The following is a 13,723-nucleotide window of genomic DNA, read 5'->3' as shown; positions in this document are numbered from 1 at the left end:
GCCAGCCAAGCGGCTCTGGCATCCCTTCCTTTGCCACAGCAGCCTAACAGCTATTTGAGATGCAGGTGCCATGTCCCAGTGCCCGCAGCCTCTTGGCTCTGGAGGGAGGGTGCGCAGTCAGTGCCACAACTAAAAATAAACCTGGAGATGGCAGGTCACAGTTTTTGGCTCTGTGCAATTTGGGCAGAGTTCGCCCAGGGATGAAGTTGTTCCTTGCAAATTATAGACATGGAATTACAAAATGGTTTTACTTTGTCACCATAACAATTCCTGATATTTAGCTCCTGACACCATTGCAAGTGCAGCTTAAGGACAGAAGGCAAGTCACAGGTAAAGCTTGCTCAGACCTGATTTTTCATGAATTCCTGCAGCAGCTCTCTCATGCTCTGTAGAGGTCTTGTTCTGCTGCCTGATGCTGCAGCATGCTACTGCAAAGCCACTTTCTAGGCTCTGGCTTGTAGTGGCCCTTTTCCTAGTAACTTGCCTGGGCTCGGTATTCTGTGCTTATCTTTGAAGCTCTTCATCATCTTTTTCCTTCTGAAGAAGCACTCCCCCAGAAGGTGCTAGTCTTAATGTAAATGGAATGTGTTGCAAACCTTTTAAGAGAACTTACTCATACTGTGGTAATGTGTTTCTGGAGGAACGAGAAGCAGAAAATGGCTGATATGTGTGCAGCATTATTGTTGCTGAGCAACCTGTTTCAACTTGGCGTAAGAATCCAATTTCAAACAAGGTATTTGGGACCCTGGTTGACTTAGCGATAGCTAGTGTAACCTGCAAAGACTAGTTGGACAGGAAAACAAACCCGCTCTCTTGAGAAACAAGAAGCTTTGCAAGAACTTTCACCATAAAGGATCATGTATCTGCAAAGTTGCTTTGCAGTTCCCATACGTAGTTTTTCATATTTGGGTTCTTGGGTAGACTTAAATCACTGCTCTAGATAAAGCGTGCCGAGATGCAGTGGTTCGTATGTACAGCTCAACAAAGCCAACATTATCTTTCTTAATGCTTGTAAACTTCCCATGTTTTTATTAATAGCATCCTGAGAACTTGTGCAACCAGATGATGTTTGCTCCTTCTGACAAGCTTGTTTGAACCAGTTTTAATAAATTAAAAGCTTTGGCGTGAAAGCAAAAGAACTTTTGTGTTGATGGAAGGGAAGAGCATACACTTCTAATATAGAAAAAACCCAGCTCCCTGGAAGTGTACTGTGATTAGACACACCAACTTGAGTTGCCATGTTTGGGGGTTTGATTTTTTGTTCTTGTTTTGGCTGGTTGTCTGTTCTTTTTAGGCTTGCGTTTTTTAGAATTGTCACCACCCAAAAGGAGCTGGGTTTTGTCTTTTTTGTGGTATATTTAACACGTCTAATTTTTCGTGTCTGACTGTCTCCTCGGCTTTCTGTTGTCATTCACAGGAGTTCATTGGAGAAACTTGCCTGCATTCATCCAACTAAGTACCATTTCCTCCTTCTCAGCAGTAGCAGGGTCAAAGGAGTAATAGCAGTCACATGGAGTGGGGAAATGGGGGAACAGAGGCCAGATCCTGCTAGAAGGAGTGTGTGCGTTTTTTTGCCCTAGTCTGGCCTCAAGGACCAGCTTTGCAGAGCCTGAAGAAGCAGGGTATAGGTCAGAGAGCAGGATGGAGAAGGCATTCAGCTCTGGTTCAGACCTGTGCTCCAGGGAGAGCTGGCAGTTTGCAGCTACCAAGTTGTCTTGCTTGTGAAAGCTGCTTCCTCGAGATTATGCAGTATGAAGTGAAGGTTTTAAACTCTAATTTAATCATAAAACAAGTAAAACGCAACCTTAATAGTAATCTTGAAAGTGTTTCTTTTTTTAATGTTGGCAGAAATGACTGGCTGCCAGCAAGATTGTGTAGTTAAAGCTTAGAAGGATGTCTTCTTGCACCTTGTGTAGCTGTGTGAGGAAGGGGTTGCATGTGCAGGTACCCAGTCTCTCTGCACCCTCTTTTCTTTCTTCAGACTGAGTACATTTGATTCGTAAGTATTTTATGGGATTTTGGGATTATGACAGCAGGCAGCGGTTGCAGTAAGTTGTCTCCTGATTGCTGGGCTTCACACAGCACATTCAGCTTATTTTTGCATCTTTTAGCAGCTAATTATGCCAAAGTCAAAAATGTAATTGTCCTGTGAGAGTTTGCTTTGGAACATCTTTGGTGAATAATCACTTCTGAATTTTGCATGTTTTTTCATAATCTAATTTAGAAAGGACAGGATGTTTTTAAGGAGCAGGACAATAGTTACACAGCTCCAGTGGCTTCATTTTCCTGTGTGGAAATTGGTGGAACGCTCCTTCTGGGACCGGCACCGCTGTTTATGCACATGGCAGTTAAGCCTAAGCCCCCCTGGCAGAGGTATTTAAGAGTCATTTGTTATGGAAAACCTCGGACTTCCATGTTAAGGTCTCAAAATATTTAGTATGCAAATCCGATCCTGCTGTTGGTGGATGACTTACTGAGAGTCACAAACGCTGTGGTGCAGCTGGGGACTTGAGAAAGTGTGCAGCCATAGTTCCCAGATAGGTGAAATACAACCATGAAGAGGAAGAGAAGAAAAGACAGGAGGCAGTGGCATTAAATGACTGCCAAGGAAATTCAGGCTGGACCATTAGGAAAACTTCATAACGGTCTGAGGAGTTAGTCACCAAAATAAATGACCCAGGGAGACAGAGGAACCTTCAGGAGGGTCTTTAAGAGGAGGTGGACCAACATCGGTCAGGAATGGCATGGACAGTGCTGGTCCTGCCCCTGGTGAAGCCAGAGGAGCAGCCAGCCCCTCCAGGTCCCCTCTACCCCTCTGGCTGTCAGCAGCCACACTGTGAAAGCCTCCACAGTTTATCTTAGTTCAATTTCTTATTCCTCATAAATCAAAATAGTTCTCTGGCTCTTGTTACGCTATCAGCCCGTTGTGTACTAAATATATCATCCTCAAAGGGTGTTTCATGACTTCCAGCTAGGGTATGCGCAGCAAGGCCTGCGTGGCGCGTGGGTTCTCCTGCAGGGTTGGCAGCTGAGTGAGGCGGCCATTGTGTTGGGTTTCTGGAACAAGCCTTTAACCGGTTGGCATGGACAGTGCTTTACATGCCAATGTTTGGCACACAAAGTCCGTACACTCTTTGCAACAGTGAGGGTCTCATCAGATGCTGATATTCAAGAAAACGGCGTTTTGCTTATAATTTCCCGAGTGAGGCCTTTTTTCCCCTCCGCTTTCCCAACTTCCATTCAATCCGATGGCTAATTTTAGCATCGTGCCAAATGTTTTATTGCTGTTGTCTATATATCTTCAGGCTGGTCTGTAAACCAGTCAGCATTAGCTTTTTTGCTTTTTTCCTGTCTTATCCCTTGCTGAAATCGTTGCTGTTCATTTGTGCAGAGTACAGGGGTTGCGACGCTGATGGAACCAGTTCAGTGTGGTGGCTTCACCTCCTCACTTGGCTGTAAAGCAGCCAGGTGTCCTTGGGAAGAGAACCAAATCCAAGCCTTGAAGATCTCATCTTGTGAGAAAAATAAGCAAGTTAGTATGTTATTCCTGATGTTGACCAAAGTATGTGACTGTTTTGCAGGAAAAAAGAGTGCAAGTCTCCCCACCATTGACAAGAGGACCAAGTGCCTTTATACCAGAGAATGAAGTAAGTTTGTGGTTAGCTGGGCCAGGTGGGTGGTTGCTTTTGAAATGGAAACAGTACAGGACAGTTTTATGAACCTGCTTTCCCGTGGTACCTGGATGAGCTCTTTGCCAGCAAAAGTGATGGTTTCTCTGGAGCAGGCCCCAGTGGGTAAGAACCACCCTGCCATCGCACACAAGCGGTGCTGTTTGACATTTTTCCGGTTGCCAGCACTCCTGGAGACAGCCATGAGCGCCGGCTCTGCTCTTCTCCTGGGGGATGATCACTTACTACTCCTAATGCCAGGCCTAAGGGGAGGCCTGTCCAGTACTGCAGTGGTATGATTATATAGCTCTCAGAGCAGTGTCTGACCTTCAGTTTGAGAGAACCTGAAAATATGACTTAACTCTTAGACTGTAACTGTGGGTCTTGAGAGAATTTATGGTTGAAAGGTACGATTTCACTTGAAACTCAAAATTTCTGCCCTTGATTTAGTGTTCAACTTAAACCTTGATTTGCAGCTTGCTGCAGAAAGTAGAAACTTTGCTTTAGTGGTATTCTCCTGTGATCTTGGTCTTCACAGAGTATTATTTATCAATCAACTAATTTGGGATGGCCCACTTAAAACCAGGACCTTTTTTTTTGTTTTGTTTCAAGTAGTTGCTAAAGGCAGGTAATTCATATGCTAGAACGGCAAAAAGACATTTTGGAAGATGAGGTAGCTGCTGTTCTCTGAATCTGTCTCCATTTATACACCGGCAAGGTTTGAATTGAGAAACAAACAGACTGTAAAGGCTGGTAACAAGAAAACATAATGAAGCAAAAAGGAAGAGAGGTCCAAAAGAGTCTTTTAGACTTGGGAAGAGGGGAGCAAAATGAGGTCCAGCTGGCCAAACTTGTGAAAAGGACTTCCCTTTTGTGTGAAATACAAGATGAAATTGAGTTGCCAAACTTGGTAATGACGTAATTTTTCTTGTAAAGTCAATAATTGTATAAAAAGTAGAAAAATAAGTGTAGTTAAGATTGTAACATATTCTGGGAGAATTGTTAATAACTTTCTTTCAGAGCTGATAAACTTGGTAAAGTTGCTAGCCAAGGGTACAGGAGGAGTCACTGAGTAGCTTTCAGAAAGGAGTAACCCCAGCAGTTACCCAGTAGAAGTAGGGAACCTCCACCTTCATAGATAAAATAGCCATTTAGTATCACAAACAAATGTTAAATACTGTTTTTTAAGCAAATTACTACATTTTCCCCCCACTCCTCGGCATAAAATAATACACTGGGTAGAAAGGATGCAGTTAAGAGATCAGTAACACGCTGACTGTCTCACAAATCTTTATAATAATACTGCTCATGTCAAAGCCTGCTTTATTGTCGTAATGGAAGGAATATTGACAGAGCAATAACAACTTAACTATAAAGGTTCCTGTTAAAGTGCCATAAAGCTTTACAAGCAGAATAAAAAAACATGTTTGTGGTTCCATGGATGGTAATAAATCAGAAGTAGGTACGTATACAGTATGAAGGGGATGGTAATACAGGTAGAGATAAATCTCGGAAGCAATAATGCAGCATATTGCTATGCCTAACATAGCAACAGTGCAGTCCTACAGGATTATATTTCAATTTGGTTAGCAGAATTTCTTCTCCGTAACTTGTACTGTTACAAGGAAAACTGTCAAGCTGGAGAAGATTAGAAACCTTGCCAGAGACACGGGAAGTATGATTTCCTCAAGAAACTACTAAATGAGACAAAGATCTCTTACACACACAGGAGGTGCACTTGCTGAAGGGTAAGACTTCCTGGAGTGGCACAAGGGACACACAAGTAATAAGTGAGATAAGATGATCTCTAATGTGTGAATAAAGTTCCAATGGTAAAAACATTCCTAAGGAAAACTGCGGAGGCATCATTTTGGGTACAAAACACAGAAAAGCTGCCATAATGAAATGTAAACATGATGGAGCTGCCTAACTGCCTAGCTGCTTCTTCCCTTTCTTTCTGGGCCCACAAAATAAAACGGGGAAGTACAGTGGTGAGAAGTGAAAATGTGGCATGTTGTTTGCGTTTCTTTTTATGTGCCTTCGATATAAGATTTGATGGAAAAATATTTGAGACACAGTCCATTCATCAGCCCATCATAAAGAAGGGAAACTTACTTTGAATAGGAGTATTTCAGCTATTGTATCCTCAAAGTTTCAGCATTTTATCTTCTTGGTTTTAGGTGCTTTCTATCTTCATGTGCAGTAAACCAGCTAAAATGTTTTCTCATTTCATGGTGGTTGCAGTAGTAAGCTGGCTCATTTAATACTGTGCAGTTTCAGAATAAATAGTGGGCATTCTAGTCTTGTGCTCGTAACTTCAGCGGCAAACATGTTGAGAATGGCTGTTCTTGGTGATAAACGCTGAGTAACAGCACTAATACTGTGTCAGGGCTTGCAATGCAAGAACTACTTACACTTTTGCTGTTTCATTTCATCTTGTGCCCAAGGTTTGGATTGGTTGGAATAATTAAAGAACAGCTTTTGTTTAAAGAAAGCATTAAATTCCTATTCTAAATAATACTTGAATGTTATGGGCAAATTAGCATTTGATCTCCTCTTCAATTATACAAGCACAGAAGGGGTAGATTGCCAGGCTGTTTCTATGATTTGGTTACATAACCCAGTTCCTCTCCATTAATTTTGAAATTGGTTTTAGGGCTGAATGCTGGGGTGGTGTCTATACTGGCTGACTTCCACAAAGACAAGACTTTACTTTCCATTTAGCTCTTGCTTACTTCCAGCTCTGTCTACAGGTTTGACTTCAAGCATCTGCAAGTTTAGCTGTTTTGGGAATATCTACAGAAAAATGGTTTTGGTTTTCATAGAAACACAGGAGGTTAACAGAGGTACAGTGTAAAGTGCTCTTCAGTTCTCAGTATACAAGTAGCATCTGTACGTGTGTATTCACACACATGCAAGCATGTGTATTTAAAAATACACATCTGGATCTCCAGCATTGTCTCTTAAGTTGTACACGAGCAAACCTTTCAGATTGCAGTATGCTTCTTTCCAGGGTTAAAGCTAGAGAAAATCTCTTTCTCTGTTAAGTTTGTCCATCTTATTTTTAAGGTTATGCAAGCAAATGGTTTGGATGAACGTACTAATCTTCTTGTGGAAGAATACTCAACATCTGGTCGCCTGGACAACATCACACAGGTCATGAGTATCCATACTCAGTACCTGGAGTCTTTCCTCCGCAGCCAGTTCTATATGCTGCGCATGGATGGGCCCCTTCCTTTGCCCTATAGGCACTACATTGCTATAATGGTATGTACCAACAGGCTATATATAGTTTCTCCTGCAACTTTGACTTGTGTTATTTAAAAAAGAAGAAAAATGGAAGGCTTTGGAAAAGAGAGACTAGTGTGATATTTTGACAGAGTATGAATTTTTGTAGGTGATTTTCATTAGAGCAAGGCATGCCTGGACAGAAGTTTTCAGTGGGAGGGGGGAATTGGCAACATATTTCCCTGTTTCTTACAATGATACACTTCTCACATGGCCACAAGAGTGAGGTTTTGCAGAGAGCGGTTAAAGCTGTGTAACCTTATTTCTTCGTATTTAACCATCAGTGTGCAGCCGTAGGATGAGGTGCAGTGGACTCCAGTCACAACAAATTCCAGATGGACACTAGGAAAACAGCTTTTATCATGAGGATGTCATGACGTTGCAACAGGGGCCAAGAGTGGTTGTGTGATCTCCATCCTTGGAGACGTTTTATTGGAGAATCCTCCGTACTGTATAGAAATGCATTGCAATATAAAACATAGCCCTTTGGAATGAAATTATACTTCTGTTTTGTGTTAGTAACCTGTCTTCCACTTGCAGCAAAATCAGATTACACACTAACGTGCTGCACTTTTCCCCTCTGTGTTTACTGATTCCAGGCTGCTGCCAGACATCAGTGTTCCTACCTAATAAATATGCACGTTGATGAGTTTTTGAAGACTGGCGGGATTGCAGAGTGGTTGAATGGTTTAGAATACATTCCCCAAAGACTGAAAAATCTGAACGAAATAAACAAACTCCTTGCACACCGGCCCTGGCTAATCACAAAGGAGCACATTCAGGTACCTGTTAAGTCATGCTCTGTAATAGCATAAATGTCCGGTAATAAGAATTCCTAAGAATTACACAAGCGCCTGGTTAGGCTTCATTACCTTGAGTGTAAAAAATTCAGGGCAGTACTAGAGTACTGAATAAGCCAGTAAGTTCTTCTATGTGACAAACCCCACAAGATTTACTTTTTAGGAATAGCACTGACTAAAATTATCCCAAAAGAAAAGAGGTAATACATTAGGTATCTCCTTTTTTTTTAATCCAGTGAGAGTTAGCGTGCAAGAACAATACAGTATTATTGGAAGAAAGGAATTGATCCCTTTTTAAAATACATAGTGTTTTATAGAAAAGGGGGCCAAAAGAAATTTTATACTCACACTTTTTTTATTCTCATTTCAGAAACTTGTCAAGACTGGGGAAAATAATTGGTCTCTTCCTGAACTGGTGCATGCTGTTGTCCTGTTGGCACATTATCATGCCTTGGCAAGTTTTGTATTTGGTAGTGGCATTAATCCAGAGAGAGATCCGGATACATCTAATGGAGTCAGACTTATAGCAGTCAACAACTTCTGTGTCTGTGATCTTGCCAATGACAACAACATAGAAAATGCATCCCTCACAAGTAGCAACTTTGGGGTTAGTGTTGCAAGAAGATTCTTTTGCTTGCCTCTGTTTTGCATTAGAAAGCTTTCTTCCATGCTTTCCTGTTTAAATTTCAGGGTAGTCTGAAAGTTTTTGTCTACTCTACTGGAATGCTTGAATCTGGTAACTCTTACGTTCATCTAGCAGTTTTCAGTGTAGTCAATTGAAAACCACATTGTAACAGTGGGTGGTAGTCAGACAGCGCTGTGATTTTGATAGCTGATGTCACAACCCATTGGGCAAGACTAAAACTTTACTTTCAGCTGAAAGCTTGAAGTCCAGGTTTCTTCAGATAGTGTGTCGCTGACTGGAGCGTTGTGTCATCCATGTTCCTAACGTGGAATGAAAAAAGAAATGGGGAAAAAAAGCCCAGAAGTCATCATCATAATAACAATAATTTTGACTTCATGGCCTACAATCACAAAACAAGTCAATTCTGAAACACTTCCATGTAGATGGGAGGAACAGTCTGAAATAAAATGTATTCTAGTCTTGGTATCAACCAAGAGAGAACTTCAATTAATAATTAATAAAGTCTTATTTTTTTTCAAATAATAAAAAATATGATAAAAAATAATAATAAAAATATTAAATGCGGATTTTTTTCTGAAAGTGGCTCTATAATGCTTTGGTGATGTGTCCGTGATTTAATACCAATTGATGAATTAGCCTCATTGCCTTTGATGGAAGATCAGGATTATGAGCAGAGTCATGAGATAAATTTTTAAAAATTTTAGTAGTACAATGTGAATATGTGATCAGTCAGTTCAATTGCTGTATCTTAAATTTCTGGGCTGTAAGACATGCTAGCTCAAATCGCTGGTGTGTCTTATTCCCCATATGCAGTGGTCAGTGGGCTGCAGCTGCAGCTGTGCTGCTTGTTAAGCAGTGAGTAGCATACTAGAAAACAACTGTAGCTATGGGCACCAGAACAGAATCACAAGGAAAGGAAAAAACCAAACAATTTATCTTAAGAGAAATCTGAATTATGAGTACAGATCACAGAACTCCAGACTGATGTATTTCTAGCAGAGAGGCCTGGTTCCCTCACAAAAGCAAGAAACAGTGTCAACATAACGGTTATTTTGATCACATATAATGAAAACTGCTCATTTGCTGTCTCAGGTTGTGTTCCTGTGTTGTAGTATTGCACTGTATCTCTTCAGAAATGTATTCTGCATTACCGATAGACTGAAATAAGTTACCTCAATATTAAAAGTTGTTTTCTGATAACACGTAGGGCACTCAGATGGCTTTCCCTGGGCCATCTACGTGGTGGAATATATATTGTAAGTGACTGTGGCTTCCATATTCAAACACCACCTTTTCTGCTGTTAATCCTGCTGCAGTAGATTACTGCGATAGGTTAGATTAACACTTCCCAGCTCGCTTCTGGCTGTCTGAAAGCTGTTTGTCTGCGCTGTATGTGACAAAATGCATTCGGGCTTGAGTTTTTGTGTTTGCTGCTGCTGCTACCTGTTTTTGAGAACGTTTGTTGTCAAGCATGAAGTCTGAAGATGACACACGTTGTCTATCTTCTAATTTTGCAGAATGTCATGGTGTTTTTGCAGATCACAGATTCTTTAAGTGAGCTGGAGGCCTTAATGGAAAGGATGAAGAGGCTACAAGAAGATAAAGAGGATGAAGAAGCCTCTCAGGAAGAAATGGCAACTCGCTTTGAAAAGGAGAAGAAGGAGAGTCTGCTAGTAATTAGTGGAGGTATTTGTGCTTTTCCAGTTCCTTTTTATTTGTGCTTTGTAAGAACTAAACAATTGAGGCCAGTTCAGTGACTTCAACTTTTTCTGTCCATTTCTTTATTCTGACTCTTGGTCTAGTAGGAGTGTAGTAAGGGTGGTCCTGTCACTTGCTTCATCTGCTTAGGATTTCTTGGTTGGTAAATAACACCATCCTTTTTGCTATTTGAAATTTAGCTTTTGTATATAAAAAAAACCCAAGCCTGTAGACTTTTTTGAAAAGTTGGGTGTAAATTTCTCTTTCTTTATATGCTTTGTATCTATATCTATATCTTAGAACTAATTCATTCATGTAAATATTCAGTAGTATTTCGCAGGCGTAGGTTCTGCAGCAGTTAGAACTTCAACAAGTAGCCTTCAGATACAGCATTTAGTTCAGAAAGTAGATTGGGATGAGGCTCAACTTCTTCACCACTTACTGTCCACCTGGAAAGGACATTTCTAACTTGCCATTCTGAGTGATCATAACATTGTGCTGTTCCACTGCCTGTGCTGTGATAGAGATTCTTAGTTTTTTTTAAAAAATTCTTAAATAATGTTCAAAATTCTGAGCTGAAAGCCTCTTCTCCAGTATTTTTCATGTGCTCTGGAGGCCTTCATCTCTAACAATACAATGAAAACACAATGAAATCTGTTTTCTATAGACAGGAGGGTGGGGTTTTTTTCTGAAGAAAGTGTTCAAAGAAAGAATACTATTAAGACAGTAAGAATTTCCAACCATTTCCTTATAGTAGAGCCTATAGTAGAGCGAAGATGATAGCTTGTGTCTTTTTAAGCAGTTACCTCTAAAATGCTTCACAGTTTACTGACACTGTGAATTCAGACCACAGCAGCTCCGGACCAAATGTGTCTGAATATTATCTAAGTTTTTTTGCACTGAGCCCAGAAGGGAGGAAGAATGTATGGTGGATCAACAGGGAGATTGTTTTGTGGCTCTCCAGGAACATGCTCTGAAAAGAAGATAGGTCCAGCAACTTCATGGCTGGATTTTAAGAAATGGGCATTGTCCATTCTTGCTCTGTTTTGATTTGGTCAGACAGTATCAACAGTGTGGGTAAATGGATGCCCATTGCAGTTTCATTGTCAAATTGGGATTTCCGTGGGTTTCTGCAACTTTAGGTGTATAAGGAAGAGGTGTTGTTTGGGACAGAAGGGTTTTTTTGATGGAATTGCTGATGGTTTTGTTGACTTTCCTCCCTTTTTGCCTTTTGCTGGTTTGGGTTTGAGGAGTCTCTATGTGTCGAGCCTCTACCTTTTCATGAAATTCAGTCCTTGTCAGGGGAGTGTGTGTGTACGCAGGTTTTTTATTCTTCACTGAGGATTTGCTGTAGCAGATGCTGTGCAAGCTTCTTCCTACACAGCCATGTTTTGATTGTTTAATGAGGCAAAGAGGAGATAAAGCAGTTCTGCAATTCTTAGATTAACTGAATTTTCAAGGTGTTAACAGCAGACATATGGCAACTGTTCTGTCAACGCATGTGGAAGCAACCCAGGATTTTAACATCAGGGTCAAATGCAGTCAGCTATGCAGTAGTCAACTTCTGTAGAGGTAGTTACACAATCAAGCCACCTGTTTATTTGGGAGGGAAAGATTGATTCCTGATAGAGAACCTGTGCTTGCTTAGTGACACATTTTGGAGCTCTTTGAAGATGCTTAGTTACTAGAGCTTCTGGCAGAATTTCAGCCTGATGTACTGTAGCGCTCTTTGCTTTCATATAATCTTCAACTGATATTTACAAGTGAAGTGTTGCTTTGCTTTCTGGTTGCTCGTACTCCAGTTTATAGAACAGAGCTGGTGTATTTCCTGATGCTGTATCTGCTCAGCATAGCAGTCACTTTGTCAGGGGTACATTTCCCTGTTTCTTATCCTAGCACAATGACTTCACAAATGGGATTCATCTTCCTGATTTAAGATACCAAGACCCCCTCAGAAGTCAACAGAGAGAAGAGCACACCTCCAGACAGAAGTTTAGACCATCTCTTCCCATTTTGTAGAAGTACATTAGATGTCTGGTGTAGGCTGACATTTAGTTGGCTCAATAAAGGGGATGGATCCCGTACAAGCAAGCAGACTGGTTTCCTTCATACCACCCTCTTCTGTTGCAGTACAAGCAAGCTATCAAGCTGCAACAAGGCTTTACCATCAGTCAGATTCTACTGTCTATGCTGTGTGCTGTTTTTCCTTCCTCCAGAGGACAGACCACACCAATCCTCCTCCATCCAACCCCCTCCCCCACCCTCCTCAGGGCTATTTAACCACTTAGCTGAACGAGCTACAGCTGCACATCATCCGTGTCAATCAACCCACTGCCGCTGAGGCAAGGCCACAGCTGCATGTTATCAATGCTAATCAACCCACTGCCTTCATTCCTCTACACTCTTCGTTTGCACAACTTCTAAAATTGTTCTCTAGCGCTGTAGTAGAGTAGTAGTTGGAAGTCAGTGCTAAGTCATGGGCTAGCCTAAAACAAAGTATGTTGCTGCTTTATTCACAGCATTTGATGATGAAATAGTTTCTACAGATGTCTCCCGCTATATTGAAGATCCTGGGTTTGGGTACAAAGACTTTGCAAGGCGAGGAGAAGACCATCTGCCAACATTCAGAGCTCAGGTACCATCTCTAAAATTATATTCACTTAAAGAATGTTTGTATATCTCACTACAGGGCAAATAAGGCAAATAGAGTGAAATGTTTGTAGTGGGGCATGTTTGTTGCATGTTCCTTTTCTTGTCCTGGTCTGTTAAATAATTTGCAAGCTTCCATAAATCTACCTGAGATGAGTCTTTTACTATTTGTAAATCTCAGCCAAGGGAGTACTTGTCATTCAGTCTTACTCCAATTACTACCAGAATTAATGTTTGAAAACTACAAAGCATATCACTAAATCTGGAGTAAAAGTGAAGGGTAGAAAAGAAAGAATATATTTACTTCCCGCCAGATTTCATAAAAGAAAAATCCATTGGAAGAACTCTTTGTTTTATTCCTGTCATTTTACCAAGTATTCTTTGTCCAGTGGTTATCAATATCTAGATATGTATATGTCTGTGAAAGCAATTTGCTGAGTATCGTTCTCATATATGCACCATATCACTGGACTTTGAATGTTGGGAAAGAAAGAGTTCCTAAATACGATTCCTAAAGTTTTTGCTTATATTTGAATGTAATTTTTTAGTGCCATTGAAAGAACAGCATGTACATTTTACCTGTACATTGTCATACATATTGGCATCTTTTTCTATGACCAGACTCATGAACTTCATAATATATATAACAGGAGGAACATTCTAAGTGGTTCTGTTGCAGTTTATAGAGTAGATTAATCAGCAGTTTAATAATAAATTGTAAGCAATGGAACAAATATTAAACCAAATCAAAAGAACTTGAATTAAAAAAACAGTAGGTGCAGGAAAGCTCCATAGTCAGAAGATGTATCTAAGTGTATAAAATAAAGAATCCATTACCATTCACAGGAAATGTATTTAGCTATATATCAGTCTCCACTGATCTGGACAATTCACTCTGTGGTCTTTATATGAGCCTGAAGTGGGTAGATACTGCCAAAAAGAATAAGGCAGAGTCAGTGCCTGTAAATCAAACA

General features: G+C 40.6%; 1 protein-coding gene across 2 annotated transcripts in view; it reads left to right on the top strand.

Annotated features, from left to right (window-relative positions):
- The window catches only part of SESN3 (sestrin 3), a 44,854-nt gene that overhangs the window by 20,137 nt on the left and 10,994 nt on the right, over window positions 1-13,723 (top strand). Inside the window, exons 2-7 of one of the 2 annotated variants that reach the window (XM_056327072.1) lie at window positions 3,582-3,647; window positions 6,738-6,935; window positions 7,556-7,738; window positions 8,127-8,363; window positions 9,920-10,088; window positions 12,620-12,735. In XM_056327072.1, the coding sequence (XP_056183047.1) occupies window positions 3,582-3,647; window positions 6,738-6,935; window positions 7,556-7,738; window positions 8,127-8,363; window positions 9,920-10,088; window positions 12,620-12,735 (969 nt within the window). The remainder of the gene's footprint in view (window positions 1-3,581; window positions 3,648-6,737; window positions 6,936-7,555; window positions 7,739-8,126; window positions 8,364-9,919; window positions 10,089-12,619; window positions 12,736-13,723) is intronic. The other variant, XM_056327073.1, reaches the window with a different exon arrangement.

This window comes from Falco biarmicus, chromosome 2, assembly GCF_023638135.1.
Source record: "Falco biarmicus isolate bFalBia1 chromosome 2, bFalBia1.pri, whole genome shotgun sequence".
Classification (NCBI taxonomy): domain Eukaryota; kingdom Metazoa; phylum Chordata; class Aves; order Falconiformes; family Falconidae; genus Falco; species Falco biarmicus.
The sequence above is the reverse complement of the archived record's forward strand: the minus strand, read 5'-3'. Positions and strand labels throughout refer to the sequence as shown.